This window comes from Lepidochelys olivacea (genome assembly GCF_965140295.1).
Source record: "Lepidochelys olivacea isolate rLepOli2 genome assembly, chromosome: 6".
Lineage (NCBI taxonomy): Eukaryota > Metazoa > Chordata > Testudines > Cheloniidae > Lepidochelys > Lepidochelys olivacea.
In genome coordinates, this window is record NC_140416.1 from 29,206,534 (window position 1) to 29,227,303 (window position 20,770).

General features: G+C 41.0%; 2 protein-coding genes across 7 annotated transcripts in view; one reads left to right on the forward strand and one right to left on the reverse strand.

The window, feature by feature from the left end:
* The window catches only part of TUB (TUB bipartite transcription factor), a 126,548-nt gene that overhangs the window by 96,374 nt on the left and 9,404 nt on the right, over positions 1-20,770 (forward strand). The gene's annotated exons all lie outside the window — the stretch shown is intronic.
* RIC3 (RIC3 acetylcholine receptor chaperone) overlaps positions 385-20,770 on the reverse strand; it is a 93,108-nt gene continuing 72,722 nt past the window's right edge. For 2 of the 6 annotated variants that reach the window (XR_014712184.1, XR_014712188.1), the window contains exons 5-7: positions 20,416-20,564; positions 18,245-19,194; positions 385-9,368 (exon numbers count right to left, since the gene is read on the reverse strand). Coding sequence is in view for 1 of the 6 variants with exons in the window: in XM_084632277.1 (XP_084488403.1) it covers positions 18,701-19,194; positions 20,416-20,564 (643 nt within the window). In the remaining 5 variants the exon portion in view is untranslated. Of the gene's footprint in view, positions 9,369-17,863; positions 19,195-20,415; positions 20,565-20,770 lie in introns of those variants that run through there. The other 4 variants (XR_014712185.1, XR_014712186.1, XR_014712187.1 and 1 more) reach the window with 4 other exon arrangements.

The window sequence follows — 20,770 nt, forward strand, 5'->3', positions numbered from 1 at the left end:
ACATCTGGTCACCCTACATTATGAGTGAGATTTTCAAAAGCTCTCAGCATTGTACCCCAATGAAAAATCCCACTCTGTATGTTCACTGCCAGCTGAAGAGAATGTGATCAGTTCAGCCCAGGGGTACAGTGAACTTTACTTCAATAGGTCTTGCATCTTAGCAACTTTTCATAGCATTAATTTGTTTGTTTTGCAGTAGTGACCCACTGAATAGAGACAGTGTAGGAGACAATCCTTGCCCTGCAGATTGGTACCAGTAGATTTAGTCTTTGATGATAGAACAGGATAGGATAGGTTTCAGAGTAGCAGCCATGTTAGTCTGTATCCACAAAAAGAAAAGGAGTACTTGTGGCACCTTAGAGACTGACCAGTGGGCTGTAGCTCACGAAAGCTTATGCTCAAATAAATTGGTTAGTCTCTAAGGTGCCACAAGTACTCCTGTTCTTTTTTCAGGATAGAATAGTCTTTCTTCCTGATCCTGCAGAGAGCTGATGGACTCTTACACCTAAGCAGTGCCACTTGTATTTAGTGGGTACTCAGAGATACAGAGTTTTGGTTTGAAGTCAATGGATCTCTGCACAGCATAAGAGTTGCCTCTACTAACCTTTTGCAGAACAGGAACCTGAAGCTGTCAGTTTCTAAACTGGCTGAAAACACATGATTTTTGACTCAGTAAGAAAACACATGTACAATTTGTACTGAAGTAGGCTCTTGCCTGTAAAATACCTCTTCAGATAAATCTGGTTACCACATTTAGTAGAATGGCACACGGTGGCTGCCCTTATTAGAAGTATGGGTTGATTCTCAAATTTCTTGTCAAATCTCCATAAAGGACATGTTTGTGGTTATTGGAAAAACATTGCTCTCCATTCTCATATAAACCTCAGTTTGGCCTTAGATCTTTCTGCAGATGAAGACTATACATGTCACTACACACCACTGATTTTCCCCTAGCTAATCACACGTGACCTCAGACTCCTCCAATGCATACTGCTCTGTGAAAATACAGTCCTTCTGTTTGCTTCTGCCCCTACTAAACTCCCTTTTACATTTTCTAATCAGTAGCCACCTAAAATTGTTTTGTTGCTTTTTTAGTGTTTGCTTTGATATTACAGCTGGCTGATGAGGAGAAAAAGATTTGTGAAAATACTTTCCATTTTGTTTTTGTTTTTCAGAAATTTCAAAATATTTTGCTCTGAGTACGCTGAACTCAAGCTCAGTAGCTGACACTCAGAAATACATTTGGGTTGGAAGAAATTGCATTAATACTTTTTTAAATGTATTTTATTTAACTGCCAAGAGGGTATAAATAATTCTTTTTAGATAGGTGCATGTTTGTCAGAACCCTTACTAAGAAGACTTGAACTACACGAGCTTTCTTGAAAGCCTGTTTATTAGGTACAGTGTACTGGTTTTGTCAGATTGCTTTATGTACATGATGCACTTAAGAAAAGTTTAGTTAAATTGTTGAGGAAAACTTTCTACGTGCTTTATAATTTGGTTGGCCAATAACTGTTCTAACAATTGCCACACAATGAGTATGTTTTATGTAAAACTACAGTAGTACTTTAAAAAAAAACAAAAAACACTTACAAAACCTTGCCTATACATAAATAGGAATTTTTTTAAAGCCCTGCTTGAAAGTCTGACCCCAGAGATCCTCAGAATAACAACAGGCTATGTTGCATATGTTTGTTGATGCACACCATTTGGAAAAAGTACCCCTAAAAGACACAATCTGTATTAAAATTGGCCTAAATTTGAAGCATTATCTAGTAGTTAGAGCACATGACTGGAAAGGAGGAGTGTTGTACCAATAAAATAAAAACCAGCAGGATCTTATTAAAGGGAAAAAGGCAAAATACCACATTTATTGTGAATACAGAAAGAATCATAGTAAGCAGTTAGTTATAGTTATAACATTCCATTCAATCTCAAATTTATTCTCACATTCATTCATACAAACATACACACACACAGGTTCTGCAAGGTTGTTATCATAGTTACCAGCCTTAGAGTTGCTCATGCCAAGCCACTGGCCAGGTGGCCTGGACATGAGGAGGGAGCAGGGCCTTGTCAGACGCTCATCTGATGCTCCTGGAAGTTGGTTTGCAGAATCAGACCCCAAAGTTCTCACTTTTTAGAGTCTATTTTTATAGGAATTTCTTCCTATGCCAGTCTATGGGAATTGCTTCATCATGTTGTTGCTGAATCAATCAGCAGATAGCACATTCCTGACGGCTCCAAGATGTTATCTTGTTCTTTGGTTCTCCCATTCTTGAGGCTGTTGGGTGGATTCCAGTCTGCCCTCCGGGGGGTCCTCTGGTTATTTCCACTTGACGCCTTCTTCAGCCGATGGACACTGGATTCTTAGGCTGGCACCTCCCTGATCATTCAGTTATTATCCACACCAAGCATCCATCCACATACATCCTCTATCTCTATTTTAATCACAATTGTTAATACAACAAAAGGGTGGGGAGTCTCTGGGTGCTGTTTCTGTTGTTAGAGTATTGCTTTGAGTCTCTCTCTCTTGTGAATTGCTTTGAGAACAGACTCTGTCTTAGGATGTACTAACACAATTAGCAGCTTGCAAGTTTCACACATAGAGGGAGAGAAACAGTACCAAAAACCAAGAGACCTCTTCATTAGTAATACCCTGGAATTTAAACTCTGGGGAATCAAACTCATTTGTGATTTTAATACAGAACTTCTTTAATATGATCCAACAGGAGGACCTGGGTTTTAGTCCCATGCTGACTCACTGTGTGTCTTCGGGCAAGTCACATAACCACTTTGTGCCTCAGCTTCCCCATGTGTCAAATGGTGATCATTATCATCAGACCATCTTCCCAGTTCTATTTTGAGGCTTAATCAGTTGAATGCTTTGAGACCCTTGGATAGCAGATACTATTTATGTGTTAAGTCTTACATTTCAGTTGATATTGCTGGAAACATAAAAGTGTGAATTATTATTTGTTACCTGGGCAATTTAGCGAAACTTACTAGCTAATGAAATTGTTGGGTAAAATCCTTGCCCTATTAGAATCAATGGGAGTTTTGTCACTGATTTCAGCAAGGCCCAGGCTTTCACCCTCAATGTACCCCTGATTATCAAATGAGCAGAAAAACACTGTGTCAGAGATATTGGGCAAACAATGTGATACTGTTTTCCTTTTTCCAAAGTGATGTATAGCTGTATTTTAGTGTACATTTATAAGTCGTCATAAAACCAGCATTCCTGAACGTATTCCATTGACTCTTTTAATCCTGTTGCCTGGTTGTCCTTCCTTCATGTTGAAAATCAGGCACTTACAATTTGGGCGGCACAGTGTCTTTTGCATAATTTTTCTATGAATCAGCCGTTAATAACTGGCATGGTGCATGTCTGCTTTAAAACCAGTGGGCCTGATATGAACTATGACTGACCTCTTCCAACACAACTTGCTTCTGACATAGGAACCTGTAAATGCTGCTTCTCCCTTTTAGTGATCCTTACCCAGGACTGTGCAACTCATTTAGGAATGTCACAAGTAACACTAAATTGTAAAACAAACTTTCCCAGAAAAACAGAATGAGAATGGTAAATCATATTTACTTTTTAGTGTTAAGACCTGGTTGATCATGAATATTTGTGCATATGATGAAATCCTAAGGGAATTACTTGTTCAGAATTTCTGTTTAGAAGCTTCTCTTGAGGTTTGGATCTCATTTAAGTTATTCAGAAAAACATTAAGGCCCTGATCCTACAACTGGCCCTGTATCAGTAGGCCCCTGTACCCAGACATAACCCCATTAACTTTGGCCACAGCAGTGTGCCGGTGTGAAGGCAGTTGCAGGATCAGGAACAAAAACTTAAAGACTGGGAGTTTCATAATGGCCTAAGGGAGTCAGGAGCCAAAGTTCCAATAGGATTTGGGCTCCTAACTTCCTTAGGCACTTTTGAACTTTTCCCTCCAAACCACTTACTAAAATCACTGTATTAACTGCTAACAAATGTACAACTGCATGATCTTCTTAGTCCCATTTGATTCTTCAGGCTATTCTGCACTGTCTCAGATACTGATACTGTTGCTTTATACTACGTTTGGCCTTGAGCCATGGGAAAATCCCTTCATTTGACCAACCATTTTTGTAATGCAGAATACCCCAAAACGTAAGAAATGTGAATGGATTTTTGTTAATAGTTCTGCTTTAGGGACTATCTACCGTAGAAAAGTAACAGTTGAAACATGTTTGTCAGACATGGCTATGGCCAACCCACCTTACAAGAGGATTGTTTCTTCCCAGTATGGAGTGGATAAAAGACATCCTAAGGCTTGACATTGGCCAAAAGCCTGTTCCCTAATATACAAAGGATTTCCTGTCCACCCTAGAAAGAAGAAATCCTATTATAATATAGTTTAGCCTCAGATGTCTCTAAACATGGTTATTTTTCTAGCACAGAGGATGGCCTTACTTGAAGCGTTCCCAAAGAAAAAGATAGGGCCCAGATAAAGCTGTGATTTCTGTATAGCTATAGTTACACTACCTTGGTCCTACTGAGAGAGAGCTGCCTTTGCCAGCAGCTTTCTTTGCCAATCTGTGGAGATGCATTTTGGATGGTAGTCAGTAGCTGTCTTAGGGTTATCCTAGTGGAGTTACTATGACAAACCTCTGATTTTTCTCCACCATATAGGCTCAATATTTTGATGCGCTGTCACTTCCTTGGTTCTGGACATCAGTATTGTCCAATGCCAGCTGCAGAGGGGTTAGTAGTAGATCAGAAAAATGCAACATTTTCATGAAGAAAAGAATGGAATTTCCACTACATTTCTTCTGGACCTCCGTCCACCCGCACATTTTTGACCGGCTCTAGTTTGGAGTCTGAGTGGTTGGCATTAGGAAAAAAATGTCTCATTTAAACCAAAACAGGGATTTATAGACTTTATCACAAGGGCTTTCCACCTGCCTGACTGATAACTCCTACTTGCCGGCAGTCCCATTGCTAGCAGTGGGATGCACTCCAAGAAATGTGAACCCTGATATCCAGGAATCACTTTGGCAAATCTTTGGAAACTCATCTGATCATACTCTTCTTTCACTGAAAATTTCCTTTTGTTATGTTTCTTGCAATAGTGTTCCATATATTTTAGGGTCAGTTTATGTTGTTAGGCCAATAAATATCAAAGCTCCTAAACAAACATCTATAAAATAACACTATGTAGCAGTTCATAAGGACTGTACAAGTTAGCTAGTAAAACATCCCCATGAGTGGTGGGATAATATTATTGTCCTCTTATTGTTTTTAGGCTATCTGAGATGCTGACAGGTTAAATGACTCACGCTAGGGCAAACAGCAAGTCATTAACGGAAACTGGAACTAGAACTCCAGAGATCTTGGTCCCAGATCTGTGCTCTAATGATTGAAGTACAGGTGATTCATTTCTGGGTGGAGGTACTCAGTTTTCAGCTCACATTGATAACACTAACCTCTTTCACTTTTACACTGAATATTAGGAAATCACAACTCCATCAGTTCTAAGATTTCTCACCAGGAAATTGAAAATCGTACCAAAAATCCAGCTTCAAATAATTTAATCCCATAAACCCTGCTTCTGCCGTGGCAGGAGTTTTTATTGGTCTGGCCATTAAAATAAATAGAGTAAGAGGGACATGCTGTATGTGGAATGGTCAGTACCAGAAGAATTAGGAATCTTCAACAGTCCAGAGGCCATATTTCATGGCAGGGGTTTTGCAGAAAAGTTTCCGTATTGTGTTGTGGTCTCTCCAATATAATGTAGGTCCTAGTTTGTCTCACCTTGCCTCCCCACCCCACCTAATTAATGGTAGCTGAATGGCTTATATTTCTCCATGGTATGTGTGAGGAACTAGAAAATAATAATGCAATTTACCTATTAGGTAAATTCTTCCAATTCCTTCACCAAAATCTTCCATGTTGGCACAATTATTTTAAATCGTGTTTTGTTTTGTTTTAAATTGGGGGCCATATTATTCCCATGCAGAAGCCTTTAAGGCTGTCTTTGTGTAAGTGTCTGAAAATGAAAGGCTGCTCAGCAAATAAATTAAATCAGGCCAGCCAACTTCTGCTTAATAAGATAACCCTGGAAATTATATTCAGTTCCTAACCTTTCCAGTTCTTTCCAAGGTTTAATGTACTTACATTGCAAGTATAAACACATCATTTACTATAATTCTCAACTTCAAGTCTGGGTTCAGGTAGGGACATGGCACCAGGATACCCCTTTTAAAGATTTATAACAACGTTTTGCTACTAAGATGAGTCTGGGGGCAGATCCTCAGCTGTTGTAAATTGTTACTGCTCCATTGAACAGTGCTAGGACAATTGACATCAGCTGAGGCTCTGCCCCCAACACTGTGCTATATTTGTATTCAGCACCACTGACCCTGGTGACCCTATTTTGGAATAGTTAGGGCAGATAGTGAGGCTGTGTTTCTACTTGGTCTAACTTCAAATAATCTTTTACAGCCTTAGTTACACATGCTAGTCGGATCAATAAATTTCTGGCTTGGATTCCCTGCTTTTCATTCTTCATCCAGTTGTCTCCTGCTTCAAGGTGCTATGAGTTAAGCTTATCTAGACAGAACAATACTGTGATTTGTGTCCATTCAAAATGATCCAACAGGACTTGAATTTCCTATTTCAGTGAATGAATGGCTTGGGAACAATCTATGGCCAAGAATTGTCTGTAGAAATTGATTAGTGCATAGTTTTGATTAGTGAATACATTTGTGAAAACTTTCAGAGTAGCAGCCGTGTTAGTCTGTATTCGCAAAAAGAAAAGGAGGACTTGTGGCACCTTAGAGACTAACCAATTTATTAGAGCATAAGCTTTCGTGAGCTACAGCTCACTTCCTCAGATGCAGCTGTAACTGTAAACTGCCCCTGGAGAATTCATCAATAGAATTAAAGAGGCTAAATGAATAAACTGCGATAGGGTAAGCTCTCAGCTCTTCACCTCTTTCCATATTTTGGCTCGTCATAATGGAGGGGATGGTGGAATTGTCTAACTCCGCCTCCCTGATTCTCTCAAGGGTGAATATTGTGTGACTACTTCCAGGAGGGTGTTGAGCCTTTTAAGGCATTTGATGCCCTTATCATTGGTGTTAGTTAATTTGCCAGATTGTGCCTTGCACTGGTGCAATCTAAGGTAGTTGAACTTTAAAGCCTGGATCATCTCTGACCAAGATACTCAAGCGCATTTGTAAAATGGATTCACTTTTCCCTTATGCTCAGTTGTGGCAATTAAGATCTGCTAGGCTGCTCTAAATATTGGCTCCCTAAAGTGTATTGTCCAGACACAGCAACAGGTCGCTGGGGACCCTCACCTCTGGCATCTGCTTCTTCTGGTGGCATGAGAGAGCCAGAATGTGACCATGCTCAGAGCAAGGCGTAGAGCACACCAGTATACTTGGGCTTTGCAGTGGCTCCATTATGACAGAAACATCTGTTTGTTTTTAACTGTTCATTGGAAAGACCAATATTTCCTTTTCTCTGCCCCTCCTTCCCCCCACCAGGGATTTTGATGACCCTGATGTCATTCATAGCAATGGTCACAGTGTAAGAAAACCACTCAGCATTTCACAGCTGATGGTTAGTTATCATTAAGAAATGCAACTATTGAATTCTCAGCCATCATTCTGCTACATCCTGTGCATGATTCCTTTTGCATGCTTGCTTCCCACTCTATGTACAGTAGCTCATTTTGTGTGCCGGTGAGGCTGCTGCAAAGATGTGCATGGAACCTTAACAAAAATGAATGATATTGCATTAGAGATATACGTTCTCTAATGGTCAGGAACAGCTTCTCATGAGCGGGAACCAGTTTTGACTGGTGGCTCTTTAAGCATGCTAGCATTTTCAGTCAGAGTTCTGTATTGATGTGCTGAACACCACTGCATATAAGAACACAGAAATTTTAATCACAGCTTCTCCAAATGGATTTCTTTGTTCTTTCTAATTCCAATGGTTTCAGCCTTCTGGCCATCTTTTCCTGGAAGAACGAAGACACAAACTGAGGAGGGTAGTTACAAAGAACCTAGGAAGTAAGAAGGAAGTCCATGTACAAAGGCTGTACGGTTTCATTTTGTACCCAGAGTGGTGTACAGGCAATAGAATGAAAGCCACTCAGTGAGTGAATAATTGACAATCAGTGTGATTTCTGTGTGAAAGTGTTGGCATATGATTTATTGGAAACCTTTTCTCGCTAATAAAAGACATCCTCATCTATTGGATGGTACTAACAAGGAATAATGGAATTGGATATTGCTTGATGTTATATAATGATCAATGGTGGGATGATATGTTAATGAGAGCGCTTGGGAGCAGTTCTCCTTGTACAAATTGTTTCTTTATCCAGTTAGTGGAAAAGCGTCGTCTCTTGTTCAGATTTTGTACGTACTTGTTCGTATCCCCCCCAAAGCCCATTGGAGTAAATGAGATTTTCCACTGACTTGGATGGACTTTGGCTCTATCCCCTGCACCCACATACTTGTGTGCCTCCATGAAGATATCCATGTGGCTTTTTTCTTTGTTTCTAAGTTGGGCTGACCTTGTCTTAGAGAAATCAAGCACTACAGGTACTTGCATAAATATTCTTTAAAATAAATTGGCCATCAGAGACCAAATTTAGCTTTGATGTACATCCCATGAAACCCGATTAAAGTCAAAGGAGTTACACCAAGAATATGTCAGTGCAGAATTGGTCCTGTTCTATGGAATGTGCCTTAAAATCATGAGACCCTATATTGCAACCAATGTGATGTATAATAAAATGTATATTGTAAGTAGTTGTGCATGCTGGAGAAACTAGACCTGTCACACAGCCATACTTTGCAGAATAATATCTAATAATCTAACTTGCAGAGCAATTGCAAAATCACCTAGGAAGGCTCCCTGAGTGATAAGGGATATCAATAACAAACTAACAAGCCTTTTAGCTCCATATTCTAAAACTTGTAAGAGAAAAAAATAAATGTTTGGCCTTTAAGTTTATTTTGTTGGCACTTTAAAGTATAAGTATAAATGTGTACATGACATTTAAACAAAGGACTTCTTTCAAAAGAGACTGATGAGATGTTTTATAGTCACGTTATGAAAAGAGAACACATACGTGCCCTACGTAACTTTTCATTCGTTTTTCCAACATTGCCCAATATGTTTGATATGAATTCACAAGAAAATTTCAGCAGGTGTTAATTAATCACACTTAACTTCTACTGTTTGCAAAGATTAACCCTAAAACAAGTTAACACCACTGTTTATGCTAACAGTGCAAAGTATCTATAAAGGGACACCGTCAACTGAAGATGACTTTTTCCGTCCAATAATCTTGCACTGATGATCGCTGCAAGAAACATGAGAGATAACTATCACTTAAAGAAAGTTATAAAAAAATTTTTTTTCAATTTGTTTAGCTTGTGCATATGATAGAAATGATGTGTCCAGTCAATCAGTAAGGCCCCAGTCTTGCATTGATCCTGCACTGACTTTGTGAGGGGGCTCTGTACAGGTGCAGTGGTTCATCTATGCGCCTCTCATTTCTCCCTTGTTGAATAGATTCTTATAAACATGAATAGGGGAATGAAAATTATAATTTTATTAAAGGATTTTTTTTTAATCCAAGACATGCTTATGAAAGCTGGATCTCAGAAAGTGGATGTTTTTGCAATTACTCATTTTCCAAAAGTCCAAGTTTATGTTGACCCCTTAAGATAATTCTTCAAAGCACTATTGTGATCCAGCTAATGACAAAGTGAAGACTCTGGTGTAGGATATTAGGTGGTAACTAACCTTTTTAGGATTTGTTGGGGGTCATTTGGCTCTGTTAAGGAAGATTAATCTTTGTTTCTGATTTCTGTTTACTTAAACTTCCAGAAAGTAGAAATTGTAGATGCTACATGTTAGTTTTGTTTTTGTTGTTCCTATAAAGGGAACATACAAAGTTTACTGAAAGATTCTTTTCCCACAGTAAACATTTTTTTAGTTCATCACTGTGCCTTTCCTAAAACAAACCAATGATTATACAGTAAAATTTGACTATGACTACTGTCTGGATTTCCTTTAAATATGAGGATCAAAAAAGGGGAAATGTTCCGAATTGGAAAAGTTTGTGTGTTAATCTTAAGAACAAGTATTTAACCAGTCATACTTTTTTCAGAATGCCTAGAATGTGATATGGCTCTTTGCATAAGACTGTCTTATCCAGTTTTGAGTGGTCAGGCATCTTACTTTTGTTTCCAACTATCTGGAGTTTTAGATAAATCTGCAAAAATGTGCTTTTCTGAAGTAAATTTCTAAAGAAACTCTTTGGTATTCTGGAGCAAATGTATTTATCAGTATATGTAAGAATTAATTTGGTATTTTCACAATTGCATTGTGTATGTTGTAGACTTTTCAGTGTTTGTCGATACAAAACATCTGCGGAAAAATTAAACTTGAATTGTTTCAAACAAATAATGACCGTTTTTAAAAAGGCTTGGGACTCTCTTCTGAAACTACCTGCGCAGTAGTAGCTAGAGAACTAGTTAGGCATACACAGAATGGGCTCCCCACCATGTTTTTCAGTGAATGTTCATGTTTAAAACAAATACAACCCTTGTGAATTGTAATGGGCCCAGTTCAGCTCGGATCTAAGCTCACTGACTTCAGTGGAGCTATAGCCATTTGCAGCACTACATGTTTGTACTGAGCTATGTCTTACACCCTGTGAACACAAGGACTTGAAACTCTTGCAGAAGGTGCAAAAGCTCCTTCCTCCTCTCCCCAGGTGAAGGGGAAATGACCTCTAGAGGTCCTAACTGGCCATGGGGAAGTTTTCCGGCCTGAAAGAGGCCTGATTCGCTGTTGCCCTTTCTATTACATGTCTGATTGGGACCACCTTGTCTGCTATCCAGAGGGGTTAGACTGACTGCTTTCTCCTGTCTGCTGCCCATCAGCCCAAGGAGCATGCTGATCTGTTTCTCCTGACCAGGGGACGCACACTTTCAGCCCTCTGCAGAGAGCAGACTGGTGCAGGCAGGAGAGAGACGGGGTCAGGGCTGCCCATGCAGCCTGTGATGAAAACTTCAGGGTCAGGCTTGGGGTGAGTGGGAGTGCTTGGTGCCTGCTGACCCTATATTTGTTGAACCTTTTGTATAAAATGAAATGAAAAATCAAAGAAACCATCCATTAAATAAAACTAAAATAAATAAAACAGAAAAATTATACTATAAAATTCAACAAAATCTCAAATAAAGCACTACGAACAATATATTACATTAACTACATGTGTGGCAGTATGAACTGCCATATGGGGTGGGGGGGGAGAGAAAAAAACCCAAGCAGCTGACTCCAAGTAACCACTCATCTCAAGAGGATGCTGAGAGCAGGAGGTGTCGGGAGTCAAAATCAGCCAGGGAGGAGGCGGTAACACGCACAAAGCCTGGGAGGCAGGCTGAAGGAATGCCAAGGAGGAAAAACAGAAAGGGGTAGGAGGAAAGGCAGTTGCCTTGGGAAAAAGTTACTGAGTCTGGGGAGGGTTGGGCATAGGTGGGCCTGCCTCCCTAGAAACTTTGAACTCACTAGAGAGGTCAGTGAACTTATGGGGAAATGGGACTAAAGACTCTGGGTGTACAAGATAAACTAAATACTGATACACCCCGTTATAAGTATTACTATGGGGTCACACACACACACACACACACACACACACACACACACACCCCCACTAAGCATGCTGCAGTGGAACAATTGCTAAAGCTTTCAGAGAGTTAGCCGTGTTAGTCTGTATCAGCAAAAACAACGAGTTGTCCTTTTGGCACCTTAAAAACTAACAAATTTATTTGGGCATAAGCTTTCGTGGGCTAAAACCTACTTCATCAGATGCATGGAGTGGAAAATACAGTAGGGAGGTATAATACACAGATTATGAAAAGATGGGAGTTGCCTTACCAAGTGGGGGGTCAGTGCTAATGAGCCACTTAAGGTGGAAGTGGGCTATTCTCAACAGTAGACATGAAGGGGTGGACATCACTTTTGTAGTGCTAATGAGGCCAATGTAAATAAGGTGCTCATTTCAAACAGTTGACAAGAAGGGGTGAGTATCAGCAGGGAGAAATTAGTTTTTGTAGTGACCCATCCACTCCCAGTCTTTATTCTGGCCTAATTTGATCGTGTCCAGTTTGCAAATTAATTCCAGTTTCTGCAGTTTCTCGTTGGAATCTGGTTTTGAAGAAGTTTTTTTGTTGAACTCCCATCTTTTCATATGCTGTGTATTTATACCTCCCTACTGTATTTTCCATTCCATGCATCTGATGAAGTGGGTTTTAGCCTACGAAAGTTTATACCCAAATAAATTTGTTAGTCTCTAAGGTGCCACAAGGACTCCTCATTGTAATTGCTAAAGCGAGGTTTAGCCGATTGCCAATACTCATCTTCCCCAGTTCTAATTTCTTAAGCATTAAATAAAAGATTTGGTCGTTGCTGATATCACAGCTATGGTATTTCTGTGATTTGCTGCTGTGTATATGCAACTTAAAATGTGTCAGTGCTGAAATAACAGACATAGAAATGAACCATTTAAAAAATCTTATTTGGTGTCTTGCTTGCTGTCGCACTGAGAGCGATGAGGGCAGTTGAAAAGGATTGATTGTCTTGTTTGGGTAAAGTAGTTCTTATCAGAGAATCATATTGTGCTGGGTCCTAGAGCCTAAGCTTATGTTGTACTTTTTACAAAATGCCATTAAATTGATAAAGAAAAACCCTAACAAATGGGACTTAATTGGTGTCAATGAGTGATGCAGATGGAAGATTACTTGAGTGTTTAACTGCTACCCAAACATCACCTCATTAGTTCCATTTTTAGTATTCTGTGTATCCAGCACTGATCTGGTAGTCCAGACGCCATTTTGTAGTCTGCTTGTTACGCTGGTAATTGTCAGCAGTGGTAAACAAAGTACCAGAAATGATTAAGTGTGTGTGTGTGGGGGGGGGTAGATATAATTTTATTGGGACAAAAGATTTCATGTAAGCAAGACGCTGGCTACTCAGTTTAGTTTTAACAAGATGTGTATTGCTTTAAGTGGCTGGCCGCTTGTGTACCAGCACAGTACAGTGATGCACGCTGTCAGTGAGCCCCACAGCACTGGGGCATGTAGCACAGGTTTACCACGATCCCAAGTCTGAGGGGATCTGGATCTGGGATTTCAACTTGGCCAATTATAGAGGTCGGCCCTCCATCTAGGATGTTCTGATCTGGATCCAGATAAGCATGTCTCCAAAATGTAGAGCTGTCTCTACTAGGAATTAGAGGCAGTACTGGTAGCGATGCCAATAATTAAGGCTGCCCAATGCTTTCCATTATAAGACCCTATTTCTAGATGCTTATATAAATATATGCTTATCTTGAAGAGGAAACAAGGTAAATTAATGTAAACAAAAATAAGTTAGCTGGGGTAGAAGCATATTATTCAGTTCAAGACCTGCTTGTAGAAGGAAGGCTATCGAACTAATTCAGAGGAGAGAGATTCCATATTTAACTACAGTCTGGGGCTGGACTATCAGTTCAGGACTGTATACTCCCTACCATCCACAACAGACTTTCCATTGATGTCAAAGGGAGGTTTGCACAAAGAGCAAGGAGTGAATGCAGCCTTTATGTAGTTATTAAACTTCATGTATTGTTGATGTGGTACCTTACTATGTCACACTCAGTCTGAAAATATGGTGCCCTTTAGGCAGTTCGTTATCTGTCCACGCTCAAATACTATCCAAGCCATAATACTTGTGTTATTTCCCATTAGGAGGAATAGGTCACTCCCATCAGTTCTTTATGTGCTGACTTTTCCAGCTTCTCTCTGGCATAATCTTTAACTCTACCTGTTTGATACCTAAAATGGACTTCACTTTCCAAGACAGTCAACCTGGCACCTATACAGAAAACTGCATCCCCTTAAATACATTTAATTTAAATACAGTCAATATGTACAAGTACAGTATAATTCCAGTTATCCAAATTACCTTTATCTGAAAATTAACTGTCCCCCATGTAGCCCTATGTTGGTTACTCACCTGCTAATAACTTCTCAATTAGCCTCTTAGCATCTGTTAGCCTTAATCACTGACTTTGTATTTGTATAGCAGTTCTGAGCAGTTACCTAATCTTGTTTCAGCAACAACAGCTTGGCAGGGCAATGTCGAAAAGAAATCTGGATCTAAAGCAGAACCCACAGATTCTCAAGAATTCTCTATTAAGCAACATCAGCATTACTCCCTTCATTCCCTGTATTTCTATACCCCTGAAACTGCAGCTCAAAATAGATCAAACCTTATAATAAATTGCATTTATCAGGGCTAGTCATCCGTCTCTGCTAGGGCTACTACTAATGCTTTAAGCATTTTCAACCATCTGTCAACTCTATGAAGAAAATAAATTAAACAATCTGACGGTTGTTTTTCTTCTATCCCTCGACATTTGGTATTTCCTCTCACATCTACATTCATCTGTGATGATCAGTCCTGGACCAAGGCAAGTTTAAAGTCTAGTATCTCATGAGCTGTTAGGGCTAGGAATATTTAGAAAGTGAGAAACCTCTCCCCTTTCCACAAGTAGCTTTTGTTTTCAGCCATGGTAGAGCCCAAGTTATCAGACCTCAACTGTGTCACTGGCCAGGGATTCACTATTGCCTTGGTTGGGCATTGGGCCAACTCAATTAAGTTCTGAAATATTGTTTTAAAGAGATTTCTATATTTCATCAGTTATTTCATTTCCTTTGAGGTCTGCTGTTAGGCCAGGCTTTATAGAGAACTGGATATGAAAATAGTACCAATGTGTCTTAAATGAAAAGAAAAACAAAAACCCTCTGATAATTTTGCTGTACAAATACCCAAGTACACCTACATCACATAGTAGCATGGTACAAAGATTTTATTGGCACATGTTTGAGATGCTAATGAATTATTAAGGGTGTCTTTATCAGTCCTCAGTAAAGTGGGCATCAAAATTGTTCATTCTTTAGTACTTTCTTTCAGATTATGCCTTTGGTTATTGCATGGATCTGAACTGACTTTGCTATTGCAAAGAACGTCCTGCAGTTTAGTATCAAATGTTATTAAAGAGAGTTAACTCTAAAGATGCATGTGGCACTTTTACTCAATTTACATTTGTTTTGAGATGTATAGCAAACAGCAACCAAAAATCAAATAAAAACAAAACCCTTTTTAATTTCACAGACATGTATTTATAAACAGTAGGACACTGAATGCTAGAAGCACACCTTCTCAGACATCAGAATTTCCTAAATCCTAGTTTCCATGACCTGCTATAAAATCTTATTCACATTCAGGAACCCAGATGCTCTCTTTGTTTGTCATGATACCATTTGGGCTCCTGCAGCAGATTAAAATGCACCATGTGCTATATCAAGTCTACAAAACAATGACTGTGGATGATAATCCTGTTTAGTCAAATCCATTACTCCTGGGGGAATTCTGTGCCAAAAAATTAAAAATTTTGCTCCCAATAGTTTAAAATTGTGTGTATTTTATTTGTCAAAAATAACAATATAATCACACCAGTTTTCATTATTTTGGTCATTTAAATACCCATCAGCAACTGTGTCTGTGCTAATACAGACAACAAAAAAGATTCAGGAAATGTTTTTTAGACAAATTGATTCCTTACAAGACATATTGATACAGAACTCTGAGTAATAATTAATTTAAACTACGCTACAGAACTGTTGCCTGTACCCCTCAGAAACAGTGCAAAGGCTGAGGGAGGTCAGAGAGGACCTGAAGGAGGGGGAAGTAATTGCCAGGAAGGAGCCTGGCTGTGAACTTGGAGGGTTGTTGGTGTGGGTAGGAAAAATATGAAATAGGTTTTTTTTAGGGGGTAGGGAGTGATTTGTTAGGGAGCTTCACCCATGCAGCTCCTGGCTGACCCTTAGCCTTTCCCATTCAGTCAGGCCATCCGACTCTGTCCCCATATGTCCCTCCAACCCCACTCAGACACCCAATCCCCATGTGTCCCTGCACCCCTTCTCCATGTGTCTCTGCACCCCCTCCCCACATGTGTGTCTGTGCCCCCACTCAGCCACCCCCTTTTCCCATGTGGCCCTGCACACCTTCAGCCCAGTCCCATGTGTCCCTCCACCCTCCTGCACTCCAAACCCCTCAGCCCCAGCCCTAGTCCCCCTCTTGCAGGCTGGCCCAACCTAGAACCCTCACCCCACTGCACCCCAACCTCCTGCCCCAGCCTGGAGCCCCCTCCCACACCCAAACTCACTCCTGGAGCCTGCACCCCCATCCTTGAGCCCCCTCCCACACCCAAATGCCTTCCTGAACCCCACTGCCCTCTGAACCCCTCATTTATGGCCCTACCCTGGAGTCTGTACCCCTTCCCACACCCCAACCTCTGGCCTCAGCTCAGAACCCCTCCCACACACTGAACCACTTGGCCCCCAACCTGGAGCCCCCTCCTGTACCCTGAACCCCTCATTTGTCTGTATCCCTTCCTACTGCCGCACCTCAGAGCCCCTTCCCACACTCCAAACCCCTCAGCCCCAACCCAGAGCCTGCCCACCCCAGCCAGTGTCCTCACCCCATTCTGTGCCTCAGCCCAGTGAAAATGAGCGAGTGAGAGTCGGGGAGAGCGAGTGTCAGTGGGAGGGGGCTTGAGTGAGCGGGGGGGCAGGGCCTCGGTGCAGAGGCGGTTTTGTGTGACTAGAAAGTTTGCAACCCTACTCCACCCCACTGTGGCCCTCAGCCTCCACCCTCATTCAGCCCCAAACACAAGCTGTCCTCCCACACTAGCCCTTATGAACCCATCTGTGACCCCCCCCCCCAGCAACCCCATGCTGTCTGATTCCCTGTTTCCTGACTGGCACTGGGAAGAAGGCAGGTTCATTCTCTTGCCTATGGTAGCTGGGGCTGGCTGGGAGTGGCTGCTCAGTTCTAGTGCCACAGTGCCCCCTGGTGGGCAAAAGTTATTTTTGGTGGGTAGAAAAAAAAGCACGCAGTGGTGCAGAAGTCCCCCAGGAGTAATATATGAAGATGTATGTTAACAGCCAGAAGTGTCTACAGTCCCCCGACTGCCTTTCCCTCCCCTGGAGTATTTGCTTTTCACACAACTGTTAGTACAGCTAATAAAGTATTTTACAAGCACTGATGCTGGAGCTACATGGAGAAAGAAATGCCGCTTGTAAAGGGCGGGAGCATATTCCCTAAATGAAGTGGCATAATGTCTTGCCACTGAAAACAGTGCCCTTTTCAGCAGCTGGGCATCGAGGCAAACAAGAGACCAAGCAGCTCATTAGAGCATTTGTTTGCAAGCACATGCCAATATTAGCAGGCAGGGCGCATGAAACAACTTCTGGTCTGGTACCTGACAGCACCTGCCATTACTGCTCCAGCTTAACGCTTCATTAAGTAGAGGTGAGAAAAAAAAAACAAAAACCTTCAGTAGCAGCACAAAGCTGCTCCACGGGAACCCTGTCGTGAAGGGGCATCCACATGTTCCAAGTGACTGGCTCTATGTGAACCACTCCTGACGTAGGGGAGGTGCTTGGGGCTGTGCAGGGGCCAGGCGTGGGCATGTCTGGCGTGCCTTGTGTGCATCCCCACCCAGATGAACGGGGCCTAGCGGGATCTCTAGCACCGCAGTAAGTTAAGCAACCTTTGCCCCCAGCAGAACTTGGCTAAGAGCCACCTTCCCTTCAGCCTCTCCGTTGCGTGAGGCCTGTGCTAACTGTTGTTGAGACACATACTCAGAACGTAATCAAACTATTCAAGACATAGCTGGAGCAAGACGGAGTCCTAAAGAGACCACAACTCTTTACAATGGATGCACTTAAAAATAAAGTAAAAATAAATATATTCTAAATAGAAGAAGAAAGGAGTTTACAGTGTTTTCACTATGATTTTTCCCTTCTATGGACTATTTTCACAGTAGGCTGCTATCATAAATAAAGTACAATGTAAACCTTAGTGGACGCTTTGTGAGAGGTTTAAATTAAGGAGCCACATGATAAAGGCATGTGAGCACGTGCAGCCCTGAGACACTGTTTCACTTCTGAAAGTGCATGCAGGTACTTGGCTCAGAGTGCCCCAATGGTCAAGGAATGCATATCCTGTTGTGTCGTATATATTAATTAATTACTGTGACAGCAATGTGGTTGAAAAAGGAATTGGTCATTCGTGTTGTCCCTGCAGATTGCCTTGCCGATTAGGTGAAAAGATACTTACCATCTGCTTCAGCGCAAAAGAGAAGCTATGAAACTTAACACGTTCCTCTCCATCTTCCTAAATAATCTGATGAAATGGTCTTGTTTTCATAACTGATAGCTGTCAAAGGCAGCAGGTAGGCTCGAGGCAGGAAGTCCATTCCTAATACTGGCAAGGCAGGACACTACAGTGCAGCTAACATTTCAGAGGAAGAGGTGGTTATTCAGAGGCAGTAATCACACAGGATTAAGTAAAGACAGAGTGTGGATATTGGAACAAAATAATCTTCTGTTCCCATTCATAGCAGTCTCTAGCAAGCATGTGCTGGAGGTAATAATGGAGTAATTTAAAGAAGGCCATTAGCTTCCAGTTCAGGTGGTGGTGCTGGAAATGGAGAAGATAAATGTGGGTCAAGAACAAAGAACACAGGTGTGAGAGTTTGAGGACTCTTGCTATAGCCACACATGGTGGTCCCTATTACTCAAGTCCCTTTGTGTTTCGCTTTCTCAGCATGCCTACTGCATCCATATCATTGGCTTTTTGGCTTTTCAGTCCTGCATTTTCGTTGTCAGAATCCATGGAGAGATCATCTTTGGCTGTGTCTTCAGCCTCACTGCAGCTGTCAGCATGGAACCCAGCATTCTCTGCGATGACAGCAGGATCATCCTCTTCATAGTGGCAACAGTAGCACTTCTCAAAGTTATGGCTGTGATGGAGGACACCACCTTGGTCACTGAAGCTGATCTGCTGGTCCTTTTTCTGTCCTATATCATGGCTTTCACACTCTGTAGTGAGAGCAGACAGTAAAGTTTCACTACACAAATAATCCTCATCTTCCATAACCTCCATTCTTTCAGCTATCTCTTCAGCAGAGGGCTCGTTCAGATCAGGGTAATCCACAAGGATTGTGTCCTGTCTACTCTTGATGCATTCAGAATTATCATAGACAGGATAGGTCTCTTCTGGATAACCTTAGGAACAAAAGTGACATGAACCTTAAAATATTAAATCCAGTTTTAAAATAGACCATTCTGATACAACAACCACGCTGACAAATCTGTTCAAGGAATTTAGAGCTTATCATAAGAATGTTAAAGTCTTATGAGAGCAACAGTTCGCTTTTACTCTGCTGAGGCTCCCTAAAGTACAGCTAATTCAAATTAATACCATCCCAAACTTGTAGGGAATGGGGTGAAATCTTGGCTCCTTTGAAGCCAATGGCAAAATTCCCATTGACTACCATGGGGGTCAGGATTTCCAACAGATTTTCAAAAGCACTCCACACCCACCACTGGGGCTAGAGTGAGAGCTATGGGAACTGCTAGGTGACAATATTTTGAAGATCTTGCCACTGATCTTTAAGTAAATACATTTCTGAATACCTCAGTGCCTCTCTAAGACATGTTTTGAAGACCTCGGATCTAGAATTAAACAACATCCTTTACAATGTTGGATAACTAGATAAAACCGAATGCTTTTGTTTATTTCATTTTTTTAAAAAGCATCAAGAACTGGACTAAGAAAGCAGAGCTTGAGGCTACCATTTTTGTTCTGGACGATTCTGAAAGCTTCCTAAAGGGCAAAAAATTAAGTCTACAATAAAAAAAAAAAAAGCCTTTAGAATTCAACAACACCGTCAGGATGTTTTTAAAACACCATCACACAACACAACAATGAGAAATCAAAAAGAGTTTAAAAAGCAGAATTTTAGAAAGACAGAACTCCTGGAGTTAAGTTCTCCAATTATCTTTACAATATTAGAGCAAGCAAAGAAACAAAACCAAAATTAAGTAAATAAGGCAAAATATATTGGTTCTTATTTCTGTGGTATAACGCTGAAGAAAATAAAACCTGGCCAAATGAAGAAAAGCACAGAAATAAATCTATGTCAGCCAAGACAAAGTATCAACTGGCGTGTACTCAAGCTCATCTGCCAATTCTGGCAGCAGATACTGTGTTATCCAGGCAATGTGAAATGCTGGATAGTTCAAAATCCATTTGCTCATTAATATAATTGGAAAACGAATCCTTCTTGTAAAGTCTTGGAGGCCACCTTTCTTAAAAGAAATGAGGCAACTGTGCAGGAGTCTGTTTGCATGGGGGGGGAGGGGGGGAGGGGGAGAGATTCTCCAGTTCTGGCAAAACAATTTTGTTCAGATGACAGTAAAGAAGAAATAAAAAACCGCATTTACCTTCCCAATCCTCCATATAAGGAGCTTCTTCAGCTTCCTTCTCTGGGGAGATGCCATCTATGAGTTTACCTTCCTTCATGACCCTAGTGATCTCTCGGAGCTGCTGGAGTAATCTCTTTTCCTGGTCTGTTGTAACATTTTGGGCCCTGCTAGAAAACATCAAACACCACTCCTGAAGGAGTCTGGATGGCAATATTATCAGTATTTAATATTTGAGTACAATAGGATGGTCACAACAAGCAAGAGGGACAGGAGAATGCCATATGCAAACTAAAGTTATGAAGTTGGTGGAGAATGCAGCATGGTAACTCTAAAGGCTATTTTTTTAAAGATGGCTAAGACTTGGTAGATCCTT